Source organism: Trachurus japonicus, chromosome 5 (genome assembly GCF_045865225.1).
Source record: "Trachurus japonicus isolate A0001 chromosome 5, Traja_1.0".
Classification (NCBI taxonomy): domain Eukaryota; kingdom Metazoa; phylum Chordata; class Actinopteri; order Carangiformes; family Carangidae; genus Trachurus; species Trachurus japonicus.
Genome location: NC_140911.1, coordinates 1,123,893 through 1,151,564, shown reverse-complemented (window position 1 = coordinate 1,151,564; position 27,672 = coordinate 1,123,893). Strand labels below are relative to the sequence as shown.

The 27,672-nt window shown below is 41.0% G+C and overlaps 1 protein-coding gene across 2 annotated transcripts; it reads left to right on the top strand.

The window, feature by feature from the left end:
- thumpd3 (THUMP domain containing 3) lies at positions 1–25,755 on the top strand. 2 transcript variants are annotated; one of them, XM_085775515.1, is made up of 11 exons: positions 1–275; positions 5,272–5,349; positions 6,121–6,328; positions 7,770–7,798; positions 7,835–8,011; positions 10,527–10,657; positions 12,980–13,049; positions 15,002–15,117; positions 16,867–16,971; positions 18,890–19,013; positions 25,513–25,755. In XM_085775515.1, the coding sequence occupies exons 1-11, from the start codon at positions 57–59 to the stop codon at positions 25,738–25,740; spliced, it is 1,485 nt and encodes a 494-aa protein (XP_085631641.1). In that variant the 5' UTR covers positions 1–56; the 3' UTR covers positions 25,741–25,755. The 2 variants fall into 2 exon arrangements, with proteins under 2 accessions (XP_085631641.1, XP_085631640.1); XM_085775514.1 differs by having other exon boundaries at positions 7,776–8,011.
- Positions 25,756–27,672: the final 1,917 nt, after the last annotated feature.

Here is a 27,672-nt window from a genome sequence, read left to right as displayed (position 1 = left end):
TTTCTCTCTCTCAGTCCATCGTGTCCTCGGCTGCAGACATCTGAGCGTCGTCCATCATGTCGTCTGACTCTGCTGAGCCTCCAGCTGCTGCCGGTGGCGGCTTCGTCGTCCCGGAGACGGATGACATCATCACCGTCACCATAGGAGCGACGGTCCCCACGGGGTTCGAACACACGGCGGCCGAGGAGATCAAGGAGAAGATCGGCGCCGACGCTCGCATCGGTAAAGACCGAGGCCGAGTCTTCTTCCCCATCACCTCCGACAAGCTGGGCCAGGTGAGCAGCCCCGTCTCCATGGAAACGCCTCAGAGGAGACCACTGTAGGCTAGTTTAGTTTATTTATAAAAGACATAGAAACAATGAAAATAATGAGGTTAAAGGATAATTTCCGTTTTTTACAACCTGGACCTTATTTCTATCATAAAATACGATCATTTCCTCCCCCAGATAACTTTGGTGTCATTTGGAGTCGTTTTGACGAAATTAGCCCCAGTGGAGCGGCGCGTATATCCGTATAATGGAGTCTACAGGGCAGCAGAATGCAGCCTCTAAATAACACATTATCTGCAGAGAAACTCCTTCATTTCACCAATATTTAGTTCTGATAGGCTAGTGCACTGCTAAAACTCAACATCTTTCCAAGAATATTTGTCTTATTTCTTGTCCAAATGTCTCATTTCTAGTCAAAACTAATCTCTTTCCACTTAAAATAAGACTCATCACCTAAAAATGAACTTGTTTTTAGATCATTTTCACTTGTTTCAAACTAATTTTCACTTGAAATAAGTAGAAAAATCTGCCAGTGAAAGCAAGTTTTTTGTGCTTGTAATAAGAAAGAAAAACTTGCTCCACTGTCAGATTTTTCTACTTATTTCAAGTGAAAATCTGCTTGAAAGAAGTAAAAAGTGTCTAAAAACAAGCTGCTTTTTATGTGATGAGTCTTATTTTAAGTAGAATGAGATTTGTTTTGACTAGAAATAAGACAAATATTCTTGGTAAGATATTTGATTTTTTGCAGTGTGCTATTCCCCTCTGAGTCCGGGGTTAGCTGTTATCAACATCCAGGGTCTGTAGGTCGACCTGCTGACCTCTGACCTGGATGATGTCATCTCTGAGCGCCGCCCGGCTCATTCTGATAATAATCATTCTGCTTCGGCATTCAGGTCCATTTTTATCTCAACTAGCCGGAGCTTTAGTGAGTCCAGGTTGAGGAGAGGAAGCCTGTGGAAGCTGAACTTCATCCAGCTGCTCATTTTGTTCTGACAAGTCAGAAACACACAGAAACCAACCGTAGCATTAGCGGTAGCAACAAGCTCAGAGATGACATCATCCAGGTCAGAGGTCAGTAGGTCAACCTACAGACCCCGGATGTTGATAACAGCTAACCCCGGACTCAGAGGGGAATAGCACTAGCCTATCAGAACTAAATATTGGTGAAATGAAGGAGTTTCTCTGCAGATAATGTGTTATTTAGAGGCTGCATTCTGCTGCCCTGTAGACTCCATTATACGGATATACGCGCCTCTCGGCTGGAGCTCATTTCATCACAACCACTTGTAATGACACCAAAGTTATCTGGGGGAGGAGATGATCGGATTTTATGCTAGAAATAAGGTCCAGGTTGTAAAAAACGGAAATTATCCTTTAAACATTGTGCAGGAAATGTGGAAGCCAACAATATAAAAACAACAAAGGTCGTCTTCAAAGTCAGTAGAAGACGATTATACAGAAATTCATTACCTTAAAAAAAGTGAAATAATGAACAATTTACAAACAAAATGAAAGATACAGATTGACAGATCTATATAATAAAGTTCTACAGATGTTTGATGAAAATGATTTTTTGGTTGATTTTGACCAGAGAGTTCAGATATTAGTAGTGAGGTAAATTGTTCCATAGTGAAGCTCCTCTGTATTTTAGAGAAGTTCAACAATATGGAAGATGAAAATCCTCTGAATGTTTTCTATGATTAATGGAAGTGTGAGGAGAACTTAAAGGTGTAGTCTGAGATAAACTGTAAATACTTCTACATAAACACACAGGTTTGGTTTATGTTCACATAACAACATTGATAACAGATAAAACTTTTCTAAACAGAGGAACAGAACATTCAGGGTTTTTTTGTTTGTTTGTTTTTTAGCAAAACTAACAATTCGCAAAAATTTCTTTTGGACCCTGTTATCCCTCAAGGGTTAAATTATTTTTGTGCACAGTGCTACAGTCCATTGCTTCAAAGTGTTAAAAGGACATATATATACAGTATAGCAGCTCTGGAAACAATGAAGAGACCACTCCCAAAATGATCAGTTTCTCTGGTTTTACTATTTATAGGTATGTGTTTGAGTAAAATTAAATTACATTTTTTTGCTTTATTCTATCAACTACCGACAACATTTCTCCCAAAATTGAAATAAATATATTGTCATTTAGAGCTTTTATTGGCTGAAAATGACTAAATTAGTCTAAATGACGAAAATTTCAAGTCTTTTCAGACCTTGAATAATAATAATAATGCAAAGAGTTTATAAACCAGTTTTTGTGGGATAATGTCGATGTTTAATCCCAGCAGTGGTTTTTATAATCTTCCTATAAAACCAGATGTGGTTCAGGTGACGACCTCATCAGTGTCTCATTAAGGAGAATGAGTTGTGTTGGTGTTGGTGTTTAAAAAAGAAAAGAACAGAGAAGAATGACTGTCACACATGTAGAGATGCTTTTAAGAAACATTTGTGAAAGTGCTCTCTTAGTTTTTCCAGAGCTAAATATATTTATTTATATAATAAATCACATTATCAAAACAACACAGATCAACAACGTCACATGAACAGTGTCCACACTGACACACAACACGCTGCTTTAAAAAGAATGAAAAGTTAAAGGGGAACTATGCAAGTCCAGTCACTTTTCCTCTGTGTCTCTAACCCTCCGTCTGGCCATGTGCATCTGTTTACAACGAAGCCGGTGAAACATCAATAAATGGAGCGGTGGATAATGCGGGTTACCGAGCGCGTTACGTTTGTGTCGCTAGCTGCAGAGACGAGAGCTGAGACACCGGGGCGGCGACCGAGTTACTACACTGATGTTACCAGGTTGGTTTTCAGTCGTGAGACGCCAGGTGGAAGACAGAGAGCCTCCGTTGTCACGGTAACAAGTCACAAGTCATGTAGTTAACAACGATCACAATTACCACGTTTACATGATGTTTTTAAAGCGGAATTAATTAATTCCGCTTTAAATAGTTCGGAATTAAAATATTTTCCTTCGAGTTTACATGGACATAATAATTCCGAATTAGGGTTTACATGGAAAACACATTAAATCGCCTTTATTTAATTCCGCTCAACGTCTGGAGGTCGGGAAGTGTTCTGATTGGACAGAGGGTACACGTGTTTACGTATTTACGTCTACCGGAAGAAAACAAACTCCATTCTCAGTGTGTGAAGTGAACAGAGCTGCAGCCGCGAGCCGCTCCGCTGCTCCTGAACTTAACAACAACTTAGAAGCAGAAAGTTTCTCCTCTTAACTGCCAGGATGGCCTTCCCTTCCCTGAGTGTGTGAGCCTGGCCGCACCCACCGCCGCTACTGCTACGGCCTTCCCCGCCGTAGCAGTAGCGGCAGCGGCGCCGGGCTCACACACCCTCACTGCCCGGATCGCCTTCCCCGGTGTGTGAGCCACCGGCGGCCGGGCACCGGGGTCTGTGGAGCGGGTTCATGAAGCCTGGTTGTCCCGACATGATTCACTCACAACACTGCGGCTGTAACGTTATGTTGTGTGTGTTGTTGCCTACTTTTCACGGTTAAATTATCACCGCGACACACACATAGAGCGGCGAGTCAGTTAATACGCATGCGCAGAACGACCGGAATTATTTTTAAAAAGAATAAACATTTACATGATAGAGGAATTAATTAATTCCACTTTAAAATAGGAATAAACCACCCACTTAATTCGGAATTAAGTTTAAATCCGAATTATATTTTCACTCGGAATTAAGTGTTTACATGATGTTTTCAAAGCGGAATTAACTTTAATTCCGCTTTAAATGATTTTAATGCGGAATTAACCCTCTCATGTAAACGGGGCAAATTACTGCAGAGCTTTTTAATTAAGGTAAAAATCCTGCTTAGTTCCTCTTTAACAAGTCTGACTGCACTTTGCTCTGTTGCTCTAGAGTTGATTCCTGTTCAGCAGCTTAATGGAAACAACAACTAATTACAGCAACTAATGACAACTTAAAGAGCTAATGACAACTTAAAGCACTAATGATAACTTAAAGAGCTAATGACAACAGCTAATGATAACTTAAAGACGCTAATGACAGGAGAGTTTGTGTTGTGGAAGCAGCCGGTGTGTTGAGTCAGAGCAGCTCTTTGTGGCTGGTTTAGCTGCTGCCTTGATGAAGAAGCTCTGTGGTTAATTATCCTCATTCTGTCGGTGCTGCATGTTGCTGAGCCGGTTCTGCAGCTGCAAACCAGCAGCGGTTTCCTAGTTCTGGTTAAACCAATGACTAGTACCTAGTTCCAGGGAGAATGGAGCGTCACCTTGTAAGATCAGAGCCTCCGACCCGGTGTCCCAGCTCTCGTCTCCATGGCGACACCGCCACACAAACATTTGGTCTGAGACTGAAGAGCATTACTTTTTTAGTCAATGTACAATATACGTTCAGATTAGGGCCAGTGGCGTGAATTTGTGGAAATATTGTTGAGAAAAATCTGGAAAAAAGACTTTTCTTTTAGAAAAAAGTGTTAAAAATTTTCAAATAAATTTTTTTTTTTGTTAAATTCTAGAAAAAAAAGTGGTTAGAATTCTTTGAAAAAAAAGGAAAATATTTTCTCAAAATGTGGTAAAATTTTCAAAAAGCTTTTAAAAAAAATTCTAGAAGAAATTGGTAACATTTCTCAAAAAAAGGTTAAAGAAAAATCTAGACAAAGTGGTTAAATTTCTATTTTTAAAAAAGTAAAATATTTTCTCGAAAAAAGTAGTAAAAGTAGTGGTTACATTTCTTAAAAAATAAAAAACTTAAATAAAAAACTAATAAAATAAAAAAACGTGTTAAAATTTCAAGAAAAACTCCCTTGAACCCTCTCGTTCTTTTGTTTAAATTCTAGAAAAAAAGTGGTTAGAATTCTTTATAAAAAAAAAAGAAGTATTTTCTCAGACATTTCTCAAAGTGGTAAAAGTTTTTAAAAAAAATTGTAGAAGAAATTGGTAAAATTTCCCTCTGGTTATAACCCTGGATGTCTGTTTTGATCTTCCTCCTGGTGCTGCAGGTTCACCTCCTCCGGTCGGTGGACAACCTGTTTGTTGTGGTGGAGGAGTTTCATCAGTACCAGTTCAAGGCCTCAAAGGTAAAAGTTTAAAACACACACAGTATCTATAGGATTACATCTGGTGAACCCATCTCTATGTTTTATTTCTCTTTTAAAGGGACAACGAGGAGTTTTGTAAAAGCGAAGTGTTTCCACACTACATTTATGAGCCTCCGCACCGTGAAATTCTTTGACCGGCGCAAGACAGACTCATGTTTTCATTCATCAAGAATTAAAGTCAGAGGTTGGAAGACGATCACATACCGTCGTAGTTCCCACCATAAACGGAGATTCATACGGCGGCGTTATTCTCATGACTCGCCACGAAACCGAAAGTAAAGAAACGCTGGTCGGCTCGCCCAGCATTTCCACCACCACTAATAATAACAAAATAACCATAGAGACAAAACCATAGATTTATCTAAAATGGACCATTAACAAGTGGTAACGGAGATTCATCCACATTAATATCAGACTTTTTTATTGTCGCGGAATTTTTCGTTCTGCTGATGGAGAAACTCCTGGTTGTCCCTTTAAAATAATCTGATAGAGGAGCAAGTTTTTCTTCCTTATTACAAGCACAAAAAACTTGCTTTCACTGGCAGATTTTTCTACTTATTTCAAATGAAAATTAGTTTGAAACAAGTGAAAATGATCTAAAAACAAGTTCATTTTTAGGTGATGAGTCTTATTTTAAGTGGAAAGAGATTAGTTTGGACTAGAAATGAGACATAAAATGCTTCATGACGGTGTTTCAGTGCAGCTTGTCCCTAAGTGGTGACCAGGTTACTGACGTTGTGTTGTCTTCAGGAGGAGACTCTGGCGGAGCTGCAGCAGCTGGCCGCCACGCTGCCCTGGACCAACGCCCTGCAGCTCTGGAAGCTCAACGGCTCGCTGAAGAAGAGGAAGGGCCACCGCCGAGGAGGAGGAGGGAAGGTCAAAGCGTCCGGCGAGGGCGAGCAGCCGGCTGCAGCGGCGGCAGCAGCAGAGGGCGAGCAGCCGGCGGTGGCAGAAGAAGGTAAAGATAATTTATGAATAAGGAATGTGTCCACCAGACGCGTTTTCAGCCTCTGGGCGTCTACTTTCCATTCAAACCCTACTGAGTTGAGCGCTCACAGCGCTCAGCGCCCTCGGCGGAAAAACGCCCTCGGCGCTTTAGCTGAAAGATGTTAGTGTTCTAGAAATAAGCAAACTGGTGGATAGTTTGTAATTGTGATATATTTTGTTAAGGGGTGTAATGGTGATTCATAATTTTTAAAAATCACATCCATGTGAGTCTTACATTTTTTTTTAAAGTGGCATTTTGCTACTGTCCCACTCTACCAATGTGTTATTGGTAAAGTGGGACAATCATTTAAGTCATTCTAAAGGTAGAAATAAGTTCCATTTTTATTCATCCCCCATAAATTTAGCTATAGCTAGCTAGATATATAAACAAATTTACTTAAATTGCATAAATCAAGGTAGCTACAATGAAAATGATGCTTGTGATGCTTAGCTAGCCTATCCTAGCTAGCTAGTAGGCTAATGATAATTGGCCTAATCCTATTTCAGAATCCAATGGCAGAAAAGAGCAGAACAGGGACAAGGAAAATAAAGATTTTAAAATAAAATTGTATTTTTAATAAAAACGTTAATATTTCTATTCATTAGAAATTAATTGTTGTTGTTTATATTATTGTGTTTAAATAGAAATGGAGGTGTCCCAGTTTGCCAATATATGGTGTCCCACTTTACCAATAGTGCCTCAAAATTTTGGTTTTGGGTCAATTTTTTTTGGTGAAGGGTCATTCATCCAGTGTTTAATGTTTCTTTGTTTTTTCTTCTACATAGTATAGGAGAGATCTTAAGCTATTTAGAATGGTATCATATGATGGGCTAAGACATTTGGTTCATAATCAAAAAGGATGTTGAAGTTTACCCATATTCACCCTACGTTACCAACAGCAACACAACAGAGACGTGGCTCGGTTTATATCATGACCATCACTTGTATTGAAGGTAGGCCGACCTCAGGCTAATGCTGTTGTGTATTTCTGACACTCGTTGTGGTGTTCACATTAAACAAGGCAGGAACACGGAAGGTCAGAGGACTCGTTTTGTAACCTAGCAACAGCGGCGTTCTGACGAGGGAGAGAGAGAGAGAGAGAGAGAGCGCTAAAAACGCGTCTGGTGGACACGGCCCCTAAGGGGTGGGAGTAAATAAGTTTTACTTCTTCCCACTCCTTTTCGGATATGAAAAAAAACAAACAAACAAAAAAATCAAATTATCTTTATTTTCAATTTATTTTATTATATTTTATTATTATTATTTATCATTTTTTTGTTCATATGTTGTCTTTGCAAAGTTTTTATTTGTTATGTCTGTCCATTTCTGTATTATGTTTTATTTCTCTTAACATGTCCGAATATAAACTTAAACTAAACTAAACTAGAAGGAGGAGGAGAAGGAGAAGGAGAAGGAGAAGGCCAGAGGTCGGGGGTCACCGTCGCCACGGAGACGCAGCGGGACGCGGAGGAGGAGACGGCGCCCGTCGCCATGGAGACGGCGCCCGAGGCCAGAGTGCTGAAGTTCCGTGTGACGTGCAACCGAGCCGGAGACAAACACAGCTTCTCCTCCAACGAGGCGGCCAGAGACTTCGGAGGAGCAGTGCAGGAATTCTTCCAGTGGAAAGCTGACATGACCAAGTTCGACATCGAGGTAGACGACTATCTATCTATCTATCTATCTATCTATCTATCTATCTATCTATCTATCTATCTATCTATCTATCTATCTATCTATCTATCTATCTATCTATCTATCAGGGCTGGGCCGATACGCTTTTGTGCCGATTCGATTCTCTAACGATTTTTGGGTCCCGATTCGATTTACATTGCGGTCGCGGTGCTACTGTGTGGCTGAACGGAACGTCACGATGTCACAACCACTGTATGGGCAAAACACGGAGCCCCCCCCCCGCGTGTGTGCGTGTGTGTGTGTGGGTGATGAAAATCAAATCAATCATGAATCATTCATTGATTCATTGATTTGAGTGATTTGATTCTCAATAAGTAGCTTGACTTGGATTCAGATATTACAGCCTATTTTTCCCATTTTGACTCTCATGTCCGCCTGGATCTTATCATGTAAAAAACACTGCAGAACGGTCGTTACTTTGTGCTATCTTCTTCAAATTTGAACCAGGTGTTCATTGATAGTGTGCTTACAGATTCATACTTTCATTTACCTTCATGGATAAAGTCACAAAGGCTGTTTTTTATTTTTTTAATCATTTATTAATTTTTAGGCGGACAAAAAATCATAATTTTTTGCACACTTACTAGACCACTGCTCTGTTCCAGTAATACCTGAAGTGTTTCTGACACTTTCACAAGAAACTCTACAGTGTCCCCTTCCTGGCAAGCCCTCATTTATGGATATAGTCAAAGTGGTTCAGAAGCTACAGCTAGAATAATGTGAGCATGGAATTTTATGCGTTTTTTATTCAAAATAGGGTGGGAGTGGAAGAGGTTAAACAAGAGCAGGTTGAACCAAACACTTGACAATACATCACAAGTCATATTTACAAAAAACAATACACACATCACATCAGTTTGTCTGTTGTGTTGGTTTGTTCACATAGATATCTGTGAACAAACCAACACAACCGGCCGGTTTGACTTTGTCGAGTGTAATGGCTCAGAATACATGATCGTACAATAAAGATTGGTCGTCCCCCCCAAAAATATATGTAGTAATATAATAATATTAAAAAAAATAATAATAATAATAAAAAAAAAATAAATCAATCTAGTTTGACATGGAGGTAGGCGACACGAGGCCGTGCTGCTGCTGCTTGTCCCGACTCGACCGACAGAGATAAACACCGGTGGAGCCAAGAAGAAGCACCGAGCTGCTGTTTTGCTGTTTGCTTTAAGGAAACAAAACTCTGGTTATGTAACAGGCAGCGTCTCTATTTCAGGTTGTTGTCCCAGCTCGTTGTGGAGCGAAACCACGCCGACACCACTTACATCAACACTACAGGCATCTGAATCAGAATTTATTCATTCAGGATCGCACCTTCAGATGAGTCATCTCATTTTCCAGGGTGTCCTTCCGCAAAATGATACAACAATACAACAACGTCAAGTAAATTTCCCCTCGGGGATTAAATACAGTTATCTGTCTGTCTGTCTGTCTGTCTGTCTGTCTGTCTGTCTGTCTATCTATCTATCTATCTATCTATCTATCTATCTATCTATCTATCTATCTATCTATCAAGACAAAAGAAATACAATGAAACACATTACAGGACTTAGTATATATATAGACACAGACACACACAAGGCTCTCCTAACCCCAGTTAATCCACAAACAGTCAGATATCAATTTAGTAGTCAACTTAGTGATATCTGAGCTTCCAATTGGGGAAAAAAATAAAAATAAAAATAGAATAAAATAATAAAAAATACAAAATACAAAAAAAAGAGAGAGTCACAAAAAAATTACAGTTTATATGGAAAAAAATCTAAGAAGATATGAACAAGGAAATTAATGAGAAACAAAAAATAAAATAAAAGAACATTTAAGAAAAAATCAGAAACAGGAACAAGGAGTTTGCATTGAAACCATAAAAATAAGTAATATAGACCTAAGCTGGCATGGGAGATTGTTCCAATCAGACATTCAATTCAATTAAAAAAACTTTATTGTCTATCGCAAGGACAGAAAATTGTCATTAGTTTGGGCTCCAAACAGTTAGACATACAAACACCAACGTAAGAACTCACTTAAAAAATCTCACATAAAAGCTATACAATTCACATGACGTTCCAATTTAAGACACACATCTACAGTAAGTGTCGGTCAGTGATCAACCAACCAAACACAACTGCGCTGGGTGGGAGGGAGAGGCGGCCATCTTGGAAAGGTCGTGCCCTCATAGATGAGGTCACAGGTGGGATTGATCTCCCTGACGAGGTGGAGGGAGGAGCACAGAGAGAGACGGGGGGGGCGTAACAGGTTGAAGACGGGGTGAATGGTCAAAGTTAAAGGGATAGTTCAGCTTTTTTGAAGTGGGTTTGTATGAGCAACAAATGTCCATTTAGTATAATATCTGCAGGGAGAAACACCGGAGCATCAGAGACAAGAGGCAGGACGCTGTTGTCAATGAGGAACGATTCATCAGAGTATTTTGTGTGTGTGTGTGTTGTGTGTGTGTGTGTGTGTGCAGGTTTTACTGAACATCCACAAGGAGGAGGTGGTGGTGGGCGTGGCCCTCACAGAGGAGAGTCTCCACCGCAGGAACATCAGCCACTTCGGCCCCACCACGCTGCGCTCCACGCTCTGCTACGGCATGCTGAGGTAGGCTACTGCACCATGACATCACCATGACATCACACCTCACTACGACTCTTTTTATTTATTTAAACTCTGAAATATATCGAGGAACAACCTCATCTGCAATAAAGCCGAGACAAAACACAAAACATTTGAGGACAAAGACACGACACAAAACGCTTGAAGCATACTACACACAGTAAGCATGTCTGAAATACCAAATACCACGCTCTCTTTCTCCATGTTTCTGTCTGCCTCAGCCTGGGGGGGGGGCCCTGTCGTCATTGGCAACCACCTCAAGTTGCCGTGGTAACGTCTGAGCCTCAGGCCAGAGCTCGTTAACTTCATAAACAATCCACCTGGAGCTCGTTAACATGTTTCTAAACACACAGGTAGCTTCATGTGGTTCCAGCTGCTCAGTGAAAGATGATCATGTGTCTGATCAGCTCTGTCTTGACCTTAAAGGGATAGTTCACCCAAAATTGAAGTTTCAGCTCCAAAAAAAATTTAATAAGTCTATGTTTTAAGCTTGTTTGTAGCAGAAGCTCCCATTGTTGCTCTTCCTGGTCCGTCCAAATCTCGCGAGATTTGCACTGACACCCAGTTCATGGCTCCGCAAATCGTGCAAGATTCTGGCAGAGCAACACTGGGAGCTTCAGCTACAAACAACCTTAAAACATTGACTTATTAATTTTTTTCGGGACAATTTCTCATGTTGGGGCTTCAATACAAGAGGGACATTACATACGAGCAGCATGGAGGTATCTGGATGTTTTTTGGTGTGTCTTTTTGGACGAAGAAAAGTGAGCTCCGTTCTCAACCGTCATATGCACATGCAGTGCTGCACGGAGCCCCCGCTGTAAATTTGAATTTTGGGTGAACTTTCCCTTTAAGATTGTGGGTTTTTGATTCCCATGTTGACATTTTCTAGTTGTTATTATTATAATAATAATATTAATAGTATTGTTATTGTAAAACCTCCCCACAGTGATGAAGCAGGAGGAGCAGCTGGTGACAGAAACACTCATCAGTTGTTATTCTAGATCCAGATGAACTGAACTAACTTTCCACTGACAGACAAGAGAGAGGAAACCTGACAGGTGGAGGTGTAGTGAGGGAAACGTTGACGCCCTGCAGCTCCAGCTGAAGCCAAGAGCAACGCTGGAGCTGAAACTGGAGGAACAGATTCTGATGAACTCTGTCAACACCTGTCAACGTGCTTTGACAGGTTTAATGGAGTTTTAATGTTCACATCACAGCGTTTCTCCAGAATCTGTGTTGAAACCAAACCAATTAATACTGGGCACTGACAGGCGGGTCATTAATCATAACACAGTTTTATACAGAGGAGAATGAGACTCATCTCTTCTGGAGAATTTAATAGTGATTGTTAAAGAAATAGTTCACCAAGAAATGAAATTCCTCATGCTGATGAATACTCTGGAGTATTCCACCAAACTGGTTCCAGTGCTGGTTCGGTGTTTAACTGGTTCAACTCTGGAGCCTCCAAAGAACCACTTTGCTTTTCCACCGATCAGGAGCCAAGTCAGAGCCTCATCCCCATCAGGAGCTGCTCCGTCTGCTGCTGCTACAGTTAGAAACAGACCAGAACATTAAAACCTGGTCCGACCTGCAGGTGTTGAACACCAGACCCGACGTGGAAGCAGACTAGGCTTTTAATTAACCATAACTCTAAACCCGGCTGAAAAAAAAGAAGGAAAAAGCAGCCGTCTTCGCCGTAATCTTCAAGCTTCAACTGTGTTTACATCCATAAACAAACTTAATACGTAGCGATAACGTGTCTGTATCTTAGCGCTGGTCTTGTTGCTAAGGTAACCCTGCTGCCAGCCCCTGGAAGAACCGGTTCTTAGCTTTGGCCCAGCAAGAAGTTGGTGCTGGTCTGGAACCAGTTCTAAGAACCAAGAACCAGTGCTAAGCAGGCACCAGCACCAGAACCAGCACCAGAACCAGCTCGGTGGAAAAGGGCTAATTATTGAGGACATTTTTACATTTTTACAGCCTCAACAGTCCTGTATCGCCTCGGGCAAATTCAATACAGGACTGTTCAGGCTGTAAAAATGTCCAATGAATGTGAACTATTCCTTTAATGAGGCGCTGATGAAGTGACTGACTCTGATGTTCACTGTTGTTCTATCTATCCATCCATCCATCTATCTATCTATCTATCTATCTATCTATCTATCTATCTATCTATCTATCTATCTATCTATCTATCTATCTATCTATCTATCTATCTATCTATCTATCTATCTATCTATCTATCTATCTATCTATCTATCTATCTATCTATCTATCTATCCATCTATCCATCCATCTATCTATCAGGTTGTGTAAACCTCAGCCGTCTGACGTGGTCCTAGATCCGATGTGTGGGACCGGAGCGATTCCTCTGGAGGTGAGACGACTCACAGGAATGTCATGATGTTATGATGTTATGATGTTATGATGTTATGATGTCACGATGTTATAATGTTACGATGCGTTCAAGGAGACTCTGAACTCTGAATGTCCTCGTTGAAAACTCAGACTTCAGAATAAGGAGGAAGAAGAGGAGGAGGAGGAGACGTAGCTGAGACATTAAAACAGTAGAGAGGACATGAATACTATTTTAAAAGAGAAGCATTTTAAAGTAATGAAACAGATAATTTAAATAACAACATGAATTCATCAGCAGGTTGATCTGTAACCGGTAGTAAATATTGTTTATTTCATAACGTTTTAGTGTAGTTTAGGATTATAAATGTATTTTAATAGATATTTAACATTCACCCTGTGGTTCTTGTTGTGACTTCAGGGTGCTTTTCTTTCCTCCAACATGAGGTGGCGTTCGAGGGCAGTTTTTACAGTAGGAGGTCTGAGCGCTCTGAGTTCTGAGTGGTCTTGAACGCATCATTAGACACACACAGAGTTTATTGTGAGTGTTTCTTATCTCTACCAGAGAATAGAGGGATTTGCTGACTCATGTTGTGGTCTGGAGGAGAAGCTGTTGAGTCATCGAGTCTTTTCCCAGATTGCTCCACTCAGAGATCCACCTGGATCCTGGATCATCCTGACCAATCAGGAAGTTTACTGATAATAACTCTCCTCTTCCTCCTCCTCTTTCTCTCTCCTCCTCCTCCTCCTCTTTCTCTCTCTTCCTCCTCTTTCTCTCTCCTCTTCCTCCTCCTCTTCTTCCTCCTCCTCTTTCTCTCTCCTCCTCTTCCTCCTCTCTCCTCTTCCTCCTCTTCTTTTTCCTCCTCTTCCTCTCTCCTCTTCCTCCTCCTCGTCTTTCTCTCTCTTCCTCCTCTTCCTCCTCTCTCCTCCTCCTCTTCCTCCTCCTCCTCTTTCTCTCTCCTCCTCCTCCTCTTCCTCCTCCTCCTCTTTCTCTCTCCTCTTCCTCCTCCTCTTCCTCCTCCTCCTCTTTCTCTCTCCTCTTCCTCCTCTTTCTCTCTCCTCTTCCTCCTCCTCTTCCTCCTCCTCCTCTTTCTCTCTCTTCTTCCTCCTCTTTCTCTCTCCTCTTCCTCCTCCTCCTCCTCTTTCTCTCTCCTCTTCCTCTTCCTCTTCCTCCTCCTCCTCTTTCTCTCTCCTCTTCCTCTTCCTCCTCCTCCTCTTTCTCTCTCCTCGTCCTCTTCCTCCTTCTCTTTCTCTCTCCTCCACCTCCTCTTTCTCTCTCCTCTTCCTCCTCCTCCTCTTTTTCCTCTTCCTCCTCCTCCTCTTTCTCTCTCTTCCTCCTCCTCCTCCTCTTCCTCCTCCTCCTCTTTCTCTCTCCTCCTCCTCCTCTTCCTCCTCCTCCTCTTCCTCTCTCCTCTTCCTCCTCCTCCTCTTTCTCTCTCTTCCTCCTCCTCCTCCTCTTCCTCCTCCTCCTCTTTCTCTCTCCTCCTCCTCCTCCTCTTTCTCTCTCCTCCTCCTCCTCCTCTTCCTCCTCCTCCTCTTTCTCTCTCCTCCTCCTCCTCCTCTTTCTCTCTCCTCCTCCTCCTCTTCCTCCTCCTCCTCTTTCTCTCTCCTCCTCCTCCTCCTCTTTCTCTCTCCTCCTCCTCCTCCTCTTTCTCTCTCCTCCTCTTTCTCTCTCCTCTTCCTCCTCCTCCTCTTTCTCTCTCCTCTTCCTCCTCCTCCTCTTTCTCTCTCCTCTTCCTCCTCCTCCTCTTTCTCTCTCCTCTTCCTCCTCCTCTTTCTCTCTCCTCCTCCTCCTCCTCTTTCTCTCTCCTCCTCCTCCTCCTCTTTCTCTCTCCTCTTCCTCCTCCTCTTTCTCTCTCCTCTTCCTCCTCCTCCATTCCTCCTCCTCCTCTTCCTCTCTCTCCTCCTCCTCCTCCTCCTCCTCCTCCTCCTCCTCCTCCTCCTCCTCCTCCTCCTCCTCCTCCTCTTCCTCAGGGAGCCATCGAGTTCAGCAGCTCCTTCTACGTTGCCGGGGACAACAACGACATGGCCGTGAACCGCACGGTCAACAACATCTGTCACATCCAGAAGAGGAGAGCGGACAAGGGCGGGTGAGAGAGAGATTAATCAATTAATGGAACAATAATCGATCATTAAATTAATCTTCATCTATTCTGATAATCTAATAATCAGTTAGAGTCGTTTTTTTAAGAAAAAAAGTCCAGATTCTCTGATTTCAGCTTCTTAAATGTGAATATTTCAGCAACACTTTATAATAACTACACACTGTTCAGCATTAGTTCAGCATTAATAAAGACTGAATTCTTCATTCATAACACACAGATACTCATTAGTATGTAGTTTATAAACACAGTTAGTGCTGATCAATGATGAGTAAAACAGTTAAAGGGATAGTTCACCCTAGAATGATATTTCGCTCATTATCTACTCACCCTCATGTTGACTAAGGGCTGGAAGAAGTGTCAGAGTCCACCGTCCCTTCTCTGAGTTACAGGGGGTCTCGGCATAGCAGTGCATGTCCATATAACGGTTGTAAAGGGACACCAGAGCTCTTCGTAAAAAAACACACACAAAAAAACATCCAACTACCTCCATGCTGCTCGTATGTAATGTCCGTCTTGTGCTGAAGCCCCAAATTGTGTAATTGTCCCGAAAAAAATTAAATAAGTCTATATTTTAAGCTTGTTTGTAGCGGAAGCTTCTCAAAGCTCCTCTTCCTGGTCCGTCCAAATCTCGCGTGATTCGCAGTAACCGCACTGACGCCGGCGCAAATCACGCGAGATTTGGACGGACCAGGAAGAGGAGCTTCGAGAAGCTTCCGCTACAAACATGCTTGGAATGTGGACTTATTTAATTTTTTTCGGGACAATTACGCAATTTGGGGCTTCAGCACAAGACGGACATTACATACGAGCATCATGGAGGTATTTGGATGTTTTTTTGTGTGTGTTTTTTTACGAAGAGCTCCGGTGTCCCTTTGCAACCGTTATATGGACATGCACTGCTATGCCGAGACCCCCTGTAACTCAGAGAAGGGACGGTGGACTCTGAAACTTCTTCCAGCCCTTAGTCAACATGAGGGTGAGTAGATAATGAGCGAAATATCATTCTAGGGTGAACTATCCCTTTAACTGTTTAGATGCACTGCAAAAACGCAAAATCTTTCCAAGAATATTTGTCTTATTTCTTGTCAAAATGTCTCATATCTAGTCAAAACTAATCTCTTTCCACTTAAAATAAGATTCATCACCTAAAAATTAACTTGTTTTTAGATCATTTTCACTTGTTTCAAACTAATTTTCACTTGAAATAAGTAGAAAAATCTGCCAGTGAAAGCAAGTTTTTTGTGTTTGTAATAAGAAAGAAAAACTTGCTCCACTATCAGATTTTTGTAAGTGAAAATCTGCTTGAAAGAAGTAAAAAGTGTCTAAAAACAAACAATCTACTTTTAATGTGATGAGTCTTATTTTAAGTAGAATGAGATTTGTTTTGACTGGAAATAATACAAATATTCTTGGTTAAGATTTTGAGTTTTTGCAGTGTGAACTAACGCGGAAAACGTGTGTTCTTATTATAAAGTGTTACCAGATATTTCTGTGTTTTTCTTTGTTCCTTTATGACAATAAACTGAGTCTCTCTTTGGTTTGTGAACAAAACAAGACATTTGAGGACGATGTTGTCTGGTCGTTTGAGAAACACTGGTTGATGTTTTTAACATTTTATTGGCCAAACAGCTAATGTATTAATCGTTTAAATAATGAACAGATTGATAGATAGTGATAAATAAAGGTTATTTGCAGCTCTATGTTTCCTGATCAGTGTGTATTGATCTGTGTCAGTGCGTCGGGGCTGCCCATCGACACGGTGCAGTGGGACCTCTGCAGACTTCCCATCAGGAGCAGCTCCGTCGACATCATCATCACCGACATGCCCTTTGGCAAGAGGTACGGCTACACAACTCACTCTACATCGACACACTGCAACAACCACAGCTACACAACTCACTCTACATCGACACACTGCAACAACCACAGCTACACAACTCACTCTACATCGACACACTGCAACAACCACAGCTACACAACTCACTCTACATCGACCTACTAACAACCACCATAACACAACTCACTCTACATCGACACACTGAAACAACCACAGCTACACAACTGGTTTAACATCAACACACTGTCACAACCACCATAACACAACTCACTCTATACATCTACACACTGTAACAACCACAGCAACACAACTCACTTAACATCGACACACTGCAACAACCACAGCTACACAACTCACTTTACTTGGACCCACTGCAACAAGGTGGAAAGAGTTCAAGTGGAAATACTACAGAGTTAAAGCAGAACTATGCAGGTCGGCCGTAAATAGCTCGCTCCTTCGTTGGTTTCTCTGTTTTTCCCTCTCCGGAGCTCCCCACAGTCCTGGGAGGCACATGTCACTGTCGTAAAAAAAAAAAAAAACTTGCCGCCACCTCCTCCACCCCCTCCCTCACCCCCTACACGTGCTCGTGTTTACTGCTGAAGGTAGAGAGCGGTGTTTGCTAAGCCCTGCTAACACAGAGCTAACGCTAACACGGAGCTAACGCTAACACGGAGCTAACGCTAACACGGAGCTAACGCTAACACGGAGCTAATGCTAAAGGCTGGTTTATACCTCCGGATGCGGATGAATGTCGTCCGTCCGTATCAAACGTTGTCTCCGTAACTGGCCTACATACCTCCGTCCGGTTTCACCGTTTTTATGGACGTAACGCAACTTCTCCTCTAGGCGGCAGTGTGTGTCTAATTACAGCGTCGTTGACACGGCAAATGTTGCCATGTCAACGAACGCTGTCATTACTGGCACCAACATTAAATGTATGTACCCTCTCACCAAGTCACATCTCTTCTCCAAATTCTGCACCGTTTTTAAATGTTCAATGTTTACTCTCGTCTTCTCCTCCTTCTTTGAATTTCTGGCAACTACTCTCTTCTTCGCCGATTTTCGTAATGGAATGACTTTTCTCTGCTTCTGACTCAATACCGCCACCCCGGTTACTGGTGGTAGTGCTCCGTTTCATCCGGAGCACTCCGGACTCGTAAGCTCAGAGGCAACGGATCCACTGACGGATGAAACGACCTCCGGATACGGACGAAAGTGTCCGTATCCGTTTTTACCGTAGGGTATAAATGGGCCTTAACACGGAGCTAACGCTAACACGGAGCTAACGCTAACACGGAGCTAACGCTAACACGGCCACACACAGACACAGACATACACACACATGAATAAAGGTTCCAAAACACGAAGGTGTGTGTGTGTGTGTGTGTGTGTGTGTGTGTGTCATGATATTACATTATCTTATATGGTGTGTGTGTGTGTCTGTGTGTGTGTGTGTGTGTGTGTGTGTGTGTGTGTGTGTGTGTGTGTGTGTGTCCGTGTTAGCATTAGCTCCGTGTTAGCCACAAGCTGAACTTCATCAGTAAACATTTCATGTTTCCATGGTTTCCTCCGACTTTCCCAACTCAAACCAATCACGATTTGTGACATGCATGACGTCATATGCGTCCTTATCTCGTAGTCTGATCTTGCAAGTGTGGTTTTCAGCCAGTGGGGGGGGGGGGGGGCATTGGCCTAGACCCCATTCACCTCTTAACAGATCACTCACCATCACAGTGACTCTGAGCCACAATAATTACAGCCCAAATCCTGCATAGTTCTGCTTTCAAGTGGAAATACTACAGAGTTAAGGTGGAAATCCTCCAGAGTTAAGGTGGACAGACAGAGTTCCTCTTTCAGAGTCAGAGCAGAGTGGATGAACATTGAAGGCGATGTAACGTGTGTCCTCTGGTTTCCCGGCAGGATGGGGTCCAGGAAGAAGAACTGGGACTTGTACCCGTCCTGTCTGAGGGAGATGGCCCGGGTCTGCAGACCGGGGTCGGGGAAGGCCGTGCTGTTGACGCAGGATAAGAAATGTTTTTCCAAGGTAACACATCCCACATATTTCTACTGTAAAAGATCTGGTTGGGTCCCGCAGCAGGTCCAGTCCTGTCGGGATGCAGCTGTTCACAGGGAATCTGATCCGATCGTGGATCAAATGAAAAATCACAATGTGTTGTTTCAAAAAGATCGGATCAGATCACGTGATCCAGTCCTGGTTTTCATCTGGATCAAAGCCTCAGTCTGTGGTGTTCAACACTTTTTAGTCGGATCGGGAAAACTTTGATCCAAAACAACAGGATTATTCTGATCCAGCAGTCGGGTGGATTCAGGAACAACATGAGATTTGAATTAAATTCAAACTGGTCAAATAAACAGTATTTATAATGTAGTATATATACATTTATTCATTTATATTTTGCACCTAATTTTAAACCATGACAGTGATTAGTAAAGGAAGTTCACTTTTGAATATTCTACAACTGAAAAACTTTTCCCCGAACTGAATTTAATGAAATTTTAAGTTTGAATTTGAAACACATTTTCACAATTTCACTAATGTCCTGTATATTTGCTTTTTTTTATTTTTATTTATTTTAACAGCCCAACCAGATGGAGTCTGGCTGTTTAAAAGACACAGAAGAAACAAGTTTAAGTTTATTTGAAAAAAGGGACAGTGCACATTAATAACATTACTGTAAATGTGCCAGCATTATCCAAGGGGCTATTTTTCATCTGTAGTCCCCAGACGGATGTTAAAAAACCAGCCTAAAAACAGAATATGAATATGAGAAATAAGATTAAAATGACAAAGTTGTTAGCCAAGGCAGTCTACAAAACATGCACAACAATTAACAACATGACAAAAGAACATATATAACATCAATCAGAAAACATCATTCAATACATCCCCAACACATGCAGCACAAAGACCCAAGACACAAGACACATCACACCACAGCATGCACAGCAGAAGCATTACGTGATCCTGGATGGGGAAAAAAAGGGGATTTCAAAATCCTGATCGTTTTGATCCAGATTAACCCTTTAGAACAACTGGGCCCAGATGTTTGTCTGGATGTAAACGAGTGCGAGGCCTTTAAACGCAGCACAGAACACAAACAGAGTTACACTGCAAAAACTCAAACTCTTACCAAGAATATTTGTCTTATTTCTAGTCAAAACAAATCTCATTCTACTTAAAATCAGACTCATCACATTAAAAGCAGCTTGTTTTTAGACACTTTTTACTTCTTTCAAGCAGATTTTCACTTGAAATAAGTAGAAAAATCTGATAGTGGAGCAAGTTTTTCTTTCTTATTACAAACACAAAAAACTTGCTTTCACTGGCAGATTTTTCTACTTATTTCAAGTGAAAATTAGTTTGAAACAAGTGAAAATTAGTTTGAAACAAGTGAAAATTAGTTTGAAACAAGTGAAAATGATCTAAAAACAAGTGAATTTTTAGGTGATGAGTCTTATTTTAAGTGGAAAGAGATTAGTTTTGACTAGAAATGAGACATTTTGACAAGAAATAAGACAAATATTCTTGGAAAGATGTAGAGTTTTTGCAGTGTGAGGATAAAAGCCTGAGGCGACTGTAGATGTGTGTGAGTAGGCGCAGCCAGCAGACACACAAAGAAACACAATGACGACAAAGCTCAACACAAAGCTGCAGACGTCGTGTTCTCACAGCAGAAACACAACAGCAGATTAGAGACAATGGTGTCGACGCCTTTTATCACCAACAGCAACACCGACGTCCTCTGTACCGAGACACGTCCAGTCTATCTGACACCTGTTGCCATGGAAACGACGGCTTTAAACGAAGACGTTGTGGTTGTTTTGTGACGTTAGTGTGCAGCAGCAGCAGTGTTTTCATTGGCCGCCTCCAGTCTGGACTTTGTGTTTTACTTCCTTTGTAAAACACGCGGTCTGGTCTCAGGACTCGCTGGACCGGACTGATCCGGTCGGAGCTTTAACCCTTCCTCTGTGTTCCTTTTAGGTTTTTAGGTTTTTAAAGGGATAGTTCACCGAAAATTCAAATTTCCTCATGATCTCCTCCCCCTCATGTGGACTAAGGGCTGGGAGAAGTTTCAGAGTCCTCCGTGTCTTCTCTGAGTTACAGGGGGTCTCGGCGTAGCAGTGCATGTCCATATGACGGTTGCTAATGGATACCAACTGTCTTCGTAACAAAAAGACACACCAAAAAACATCCAGATACCTCCATGCTGCTCGTATGTAATGTCCCTCTTGTATTGAAGCCCCGACATGAGAAATTGTCCCAAAAAAATTAAATAAGTCTATATTTCAAGCTTGTTTTGTAGCGGAAGCTTCTCAAAGCTCCTCTATTGGACGAACTGGGACGAACCTCCTCTGTTGCTCACCCTGAGCTTTCTCCTGGTTTTCCCTGTTAAAGGGGTTTTCCATGGAGTTTCTCCTCAGTGGATGTGAGGGTCTAAGGGCAGAGGATGTTGTTATGATGGGATGTAAAGCCCTTTGAGACAAACTGGTGGTAGAAACGGGCTATACAAATAAAATTCCCTTGCCTTTAATGCATAACAGTACCACCACATTAATGTGTTTAGAGCATCAAGGCTTCTTGACTTTGTCAGGAACCTCCGTTTAAACAAAATAAAACAAAACATTTTCACTAAATTCTAAAACGATCTGGTTAAAATTCTGACATGTGTTGTTAGAGTCGGTTTTGACCAGGTTATAACGATAGAGAGTTAAAACTGAATCATAAGTGCAGAACCAACCTTTTCATGGATCGGGAACCTAACAACGTAACCAAGAGATGAGTTTTTAGTGTTTTACAGCTGATTTAAAGGAGAATTCCGGTCATTTTCATCAAGTAACGCTCTCCAGCTCTAGGTTATGTGTAGCCTGGACCTCGCTCTGCTCCTGCTAGCTGCTACACTGCAGTTAAACAGAGAAGTAATGGAGGCAGAACTTCTAACCGTGACTTTGGCCTCTATTATGATCTAATCAATCAATACGTTTATTTGTCCCCAAAGGGGCGATTAATTTGCAAAAGCAGGAGCACACGAGACAAAATATACAAAACACATATCACTACACATAACATCCACCAGTTCCTCACCACACAACACTGAGTCTGTATAAACTCTGTTAACATGAGAGAGCAGTGTTACCATGTGTTTTTATCACGTAATTATAATAATAATAATAGTTTTGATTTATATAGCGCCTTTCAAGACACCCAAGGACGCTTAACAATGACACAAGACAGACGTAGCTCTGCTCACTCAGCTTCCAGGGTAGACCTGACTAGTCCACTGTCCAGCTCGGGACTGTTTCATCAACAAAGACAAAAACACAAACGATTTAGGATGAGAATGTTTTATTCATCCTTTGTTGAATCACATTTTCTATGATCTGCTGGTTTGGCAACTTCAGTCTAGCTAATAAAAACAGACTAAGCAGTGTCATTAAAGGGACAACTAGGAGTTTTGTTAAAGCGAAGCGTTTTCACACTACATTTATGAGCCTCCGCACCGTGAAATTCTTTGACCGGCGCAAGACAGACTCATGTTTTCATTCATCAAGAATTAAAGTCAGAGGTTGGAAGACGATCACATACCGTCGTAGTTCCCACCATAAACGGAGATTCATACGGCGGCGTTATTCTCATGACTCGCCACGAAACCGAAAGTAAAGAAACGCTGGTCGGCTCGACCAGCATTTCCACCACCACTAATAATAACAAAATAACCATAGAGACAAAACCATAGATTTATCTAAAATGGACCATTAACAAGTGGTAACGGAGATTCATCCACATTAATATCAGACTTTTTATAACCAAATAGAAACTCCTCGTTGTCCCTTTAAGAAGGTTTTTGTGAATCTGGCCCCAGGTTCTTAAACCTCCAGGTTGACTGTAACGTTCACCACAGACCGGCTGCAAACCTGTTAAACTGTTGGATTCCCTCCGAGCTGCAGGCAGCTGCAGGTCAAAGGTCAAACAGCTTCAACCTCCGGGGTGACGTCTTGACGTTGACTCTGATCCTCAGTGACTCAGAGGATTCGTTGTGAAACAGACGAACGTGACTCTAGTGAACGTCTCTGTTGTTTAACACACTCACAAAGTTCTGAAGTGCAATTCCTCAATAGTTTCGGAATTTCTTATTTTTCCTACTTGAGCTTCTTAAAATACGTCACTGCATTGCACCAGCAAACAGCATCTATTTTTACTTACTGTGACCTACTACAGTCTAAACTGGTCTGAAATGTGTTGAAAAAGGTGATATTAGAGGCTCATACCTATTCACCGTAGGAGTTTTAAAGTTGAGAAAAAAGTAAAGAACAAATGTGAGAACTTTTATTTCAAGAATACCATTTATTCTTAAGTTTTTTCTGAAGAAGAAACTTCAGAAGAAAGTTGAGAAAATACTGAAGAACTTCTTTTTTTCCTTCTTAAGACTGAAGTTAAGAAAAAAATGATACTTAAGAAGATTATTTTTCTTCAGAAGGTTTTGTGATCTGGTCCCAGTGATGAGAAGTCATGACATCATGGCTGAGAGAGAGTGAGGTCATGGCTTCACCATGGAAACCGGCTGCAGCAGCTGGCTGTGTGTGAGCGGATGTTGTAGTGTTATGCTGCGTTCAAGACAACTCGGAAGTCGGAAAAAAACGTCAAAACATGGCGGCCCTCGTCTTAAACGGTTAGAATTTAGACATTTTAAGTTATTTCTTTGAGGTTTGAATGTATATCTTTGTGTATTATTGCAGTAGCCGATATGAAATACGTTTATATTAAGCTGTGATTGTTGTATGGTGTGAAATTGTGTTTCCTCGTATGTGACGGAAATAAGGTTTAACTGTTATCAAGGCTGTAACATTATATGTGCACTCATCTGCAGCGTCTCCTCTCCTCCAGAATAAACATCATTTACTGCTGCAGTGATTTTTACTGTTCAGCTATGAGCCACACTGCAAAAACATCAACATCTTTCCAAGAATATTTGTCTTATTTCTTGTCAAAATGTCTCATTTCTAGTCAAAACTAATCTCTTTCCACTTAAAATAAGACTCATCACCTAAAAATGAACTTGTTTTTAGATCATTTTCACTTGTTTCAAACAAATTTTCACTTGAAATAAGTAGAAAAATCTGCCAGTGAAAGCAAGTTTTTTATGTTTGTAATAAGAAAGAAAAACTTGCTCCACTATCAGATTTTTCTACTTATTTCAAGTGAAAATCTGCTTGAAAGAAGTAAAAAGTGTCTAAAAACAAGCTGCTTTTAATGTGATGAGTCTTATTTGAAGTAGAATGAGATTTGTTTTGACTAGAAATAAGACATTCTTGGTAAGACTTTGAGTTTTTTGCAGTGTAACGACTTGTTTGACCATGTGACTCTACTACAATAACACTGATCCATGATTTCTACTTATTTCAAGTAAAAATACACTTGAAAGATGTGATGTAATGTGCTGAGTCTGATTTTTAAGTAGAATGTGATTTGTTTTGACTAGAAATAAGACAAATATACTTGGTAATATATTTGAGTTTTTGCAGTGCACAATACGCCAAACTTCCTTCAGGTATCCATGTTTTTTTTTTCTTCCGAGTTCCTGCAGCGTGAACGCAATGATGTCGGAAGTCAGAAATTTCCGAGTTGGGAATTACGACCTCCGAGTTGTTATGAACGCAGCATTAGTGTGTGTTGTGTTGAGCTGATGGATGTTGTGTTGAGCTTTCTTTTCTTTTCTTTCTTTAACCTTTATTTAGATCTGGAAAGCCATTGAGGGTAAACCCTCGTTTCCAATGACGTGGAGAGCACATCAAACCAAAACAACAATCACATAACAAATACAGTAATCATGAAAATACATCAAACGGCAATACGATCACACATTATCAACAATTTTTAGGATTTTTTAAAACAGTTGCATTCAAAAGCGTGCATATTTATGATCATGTTTTTAAACTGGCCCGGGGTAACAAATGAATTCATTTTCAGAGATCGTTGAAGAGAGTTCCAGGTATGAGCAGCAGAAAAACTGAATGCAGTTCTACCGAAAGCTGAATCTGTCCGGGGAACCTGGAGTGTTAGATAATCATTTGAACGAGTTGGATAAATTTGAGATGGCCAGTTCAATAAATTACTAAGATATGTTGGTGTGAAGCCAGTTAAGGCTTTATAGATAAAAAGGTAGTAATGTATGTCTCTTCTGATTGCTAAAGGAGCCCATCCTACTTTCTTATACAGTGTGCAGTGATGGGTAGAATAAGTGGATCCGGTGATAAATCTGAGAGCAGAGTGGTATAATGAATCGAGTGAGGCAAGAGTAGAAGCAGATGCATGCTTGTAGATAATATCACCGTAATCCAGAACAGGCATCAAAACGGCCTCTATTATACCCTTTCTATAAATTAATGGAAAGTTAGATTTGTTTCTAGAAATATCCAAGTTTTTGTTTTACAGTAATCTAACTGTAAGGCTGTCGATATGATATTTATATGTGAGCTGAGTGATGGATGTTGTGTTGTGTTGTGGTCTGGTCTCTCTCCTTCAGGCCGTGTCCCGGATGGGGGGTCTGTGGAGGAAGCAGCACACGGTCTGGGTCAACGTGGGCGGTCTGCACGCCGGCGTCTTCCTCCTCAGACGCACCGCCAACGTGTTCGGAGAAACGCCCGAGGACGTGTACGAGCCGCGAGGACCCGCCGCCGCCACTCAGGACCAGAACCAGGACCAGGACCAGGACCAGGACCAGGACCAGCAGGGGGAGGGGTTAGACTCCTAGACTCCTAGACGCTGCTCAGCTTCACTGCAAAAACTCAACATCTTTCCAAGAATATTTGTCTTATTTCTTGTCAAAATGTCTCATTTCTAGTCAAAACTAATCTCTTTCCACTTAAAATAAGACTCATCACCTAAAAATTAACTTGTTTTTAGATCATTTTCACTTGTTTCAAACTAATTTTCACTTGAAATAAGTAGAAAAATCTGCCAGTGAAAGCAGCAGGTTTTTTGTGCTTGTAATAAGAAAGAAAAACTTGCTCCACTATCAGATTTTTCTACTTATTTCAAGTGAAAATCTGCTTGAAAGAAGTAAAAAGTGTCTAAAAACAAGCTGCTTTTTATGTTTTAAGTATAATGAGATTGTTTTGACTAGAAATAAGACAAATATTCTTGGTAAGAGTTTGAGTTTTTGCAGTGCAGCTGTCATCAAACTACTGTACACGTCATTGCACTGCAAAAACTCAAATATCTTACCGAGAATATTTGTCTTATTTCTTGTCAAAATGTCTCATTTCTAGTCAAAACTAATCTCTTTCCACTTCAAATAAGACTCATCACCTAAAAATTAATTTGTTTTTAGATCATTTTCACTTGTTTCAAACTAATTTTCACTTGAAATAAGTAGAAAAATCTGCCAGTGAAAGCAATTTTTTTTTGTGCTTGTAATAAGAAAGAAAAACTTGTTCCACTATCAGATTTTTCTACTTATTTCAAGTGAAAATCTGCTTGAAAGAAGTAAAAAGTGTCTAAAAACAAGCTGCTTTTAATGTGATGAGTCTGATTTTAAGTAGAATGAGATTTATTTTGACTAGAAATAAGACAAATATTCTTGGTAAGATGTTGAGTTTTTGCAGTGTTCATCTTCATCCTCGGACGTTATTTATTTTATTCCTGAGGATTCAGGCTCCTCTTCATCAGGTTCTTTTCTTTCTTTCTTTCTTTTTTTTACTTGAGTTCAGTTTGAAACTTTTTCTTTTTGTGTTTCTCATTTGATTGAATGTGAAAAAGAGAAGAGAGAAGCTCCAGTTTCCATGTTCGACTGTTGTGTTCACAGGAAATACCAATAAAGGTTTGATGTGAAAGTCACTGTGTGATGGGAACGGTTGTTATTCATTGTGTTTATAAATGACACAACGCAGAGGGAACAGGAAGTGGCTCTCTGCTTCTCTGAACAGGAGCTCTACAGGGAAATGAAACACCACCACCATCATCATCATCATCATCATCATCATCGTCGTGGTGATTCCCCTCGACGACGTGACATCATCCACCTGCAGATTCACTTCTTCATGTTTCACCAAAACACACGACAACACAAGTTTGTTTCTGTCTGTGACTCACATTGTGAATGATAACACACACGGTGACAGAGCAGACTGTAGGAGAATGACTCTGTGTGTCCTGTAATGATGACTCTTTAAAGGGATAGTTCAACATCTAGTCAAATTGTCCCATTACCATAACCCCTATAGTCATAGCAGTAGGTTCGTTACCTTTAATTGTCGGTGCAAGCTGTTTTTAGAACGGCGGAGCAGAGCCGTGAGCTGCTCAGAGCTACGCTACGGAGGCTCATTATGGGATTTCTTGGTTTCCCTCATCAAACTCATCAAATACACAATCCAACAACTCCACAACGCTCTGGTGGACAAGTTGTGAGCTGCACATTCACCACGCTATGAGATAATAACACAACGTTACCACACAGAGTTGTTTTAGAGGGAAATACAGAGACTGCTGATGAAAAACTGTCCCTGAAGGCAACACGCATCAGTGGTTTTGCATGAATTTGTCGAACTGTTCCTTTTAATCTGAAAAATATTGAACTATCCCTTTGATCTACTGTAATCTATTACTCTATAACAGGGCTGTCAGACATGAGGTCAGTCGGCCAAAACCAGGTTTTTCATAGTGTTTTGTAAAAGGAAAGTTATAG

Coding starts and splice junctions, on each gene's coding strand:
- thumpd3 (XM_085775514.1), top strand. CDS start 57: ATGTCGTCTGACTCTGCTGAGCCTCCAGCTGCTGCCGGTGGCGGCTTC. Junction 13,050..15,001: donor CCGGAGCGATTCCTCTGGAG/GTGAGACGACTC, acceptor CCTCTTCCTCAG/GGAGCCATCGAGTTCAGCAG. Junction 16,972..18,889: donor GACATGCCCTTTGGCAAGAG/GTACGGCTACAC, acceptor GTTTCCCGGCAG/GATGGGGTCCAGGAAGAAGA.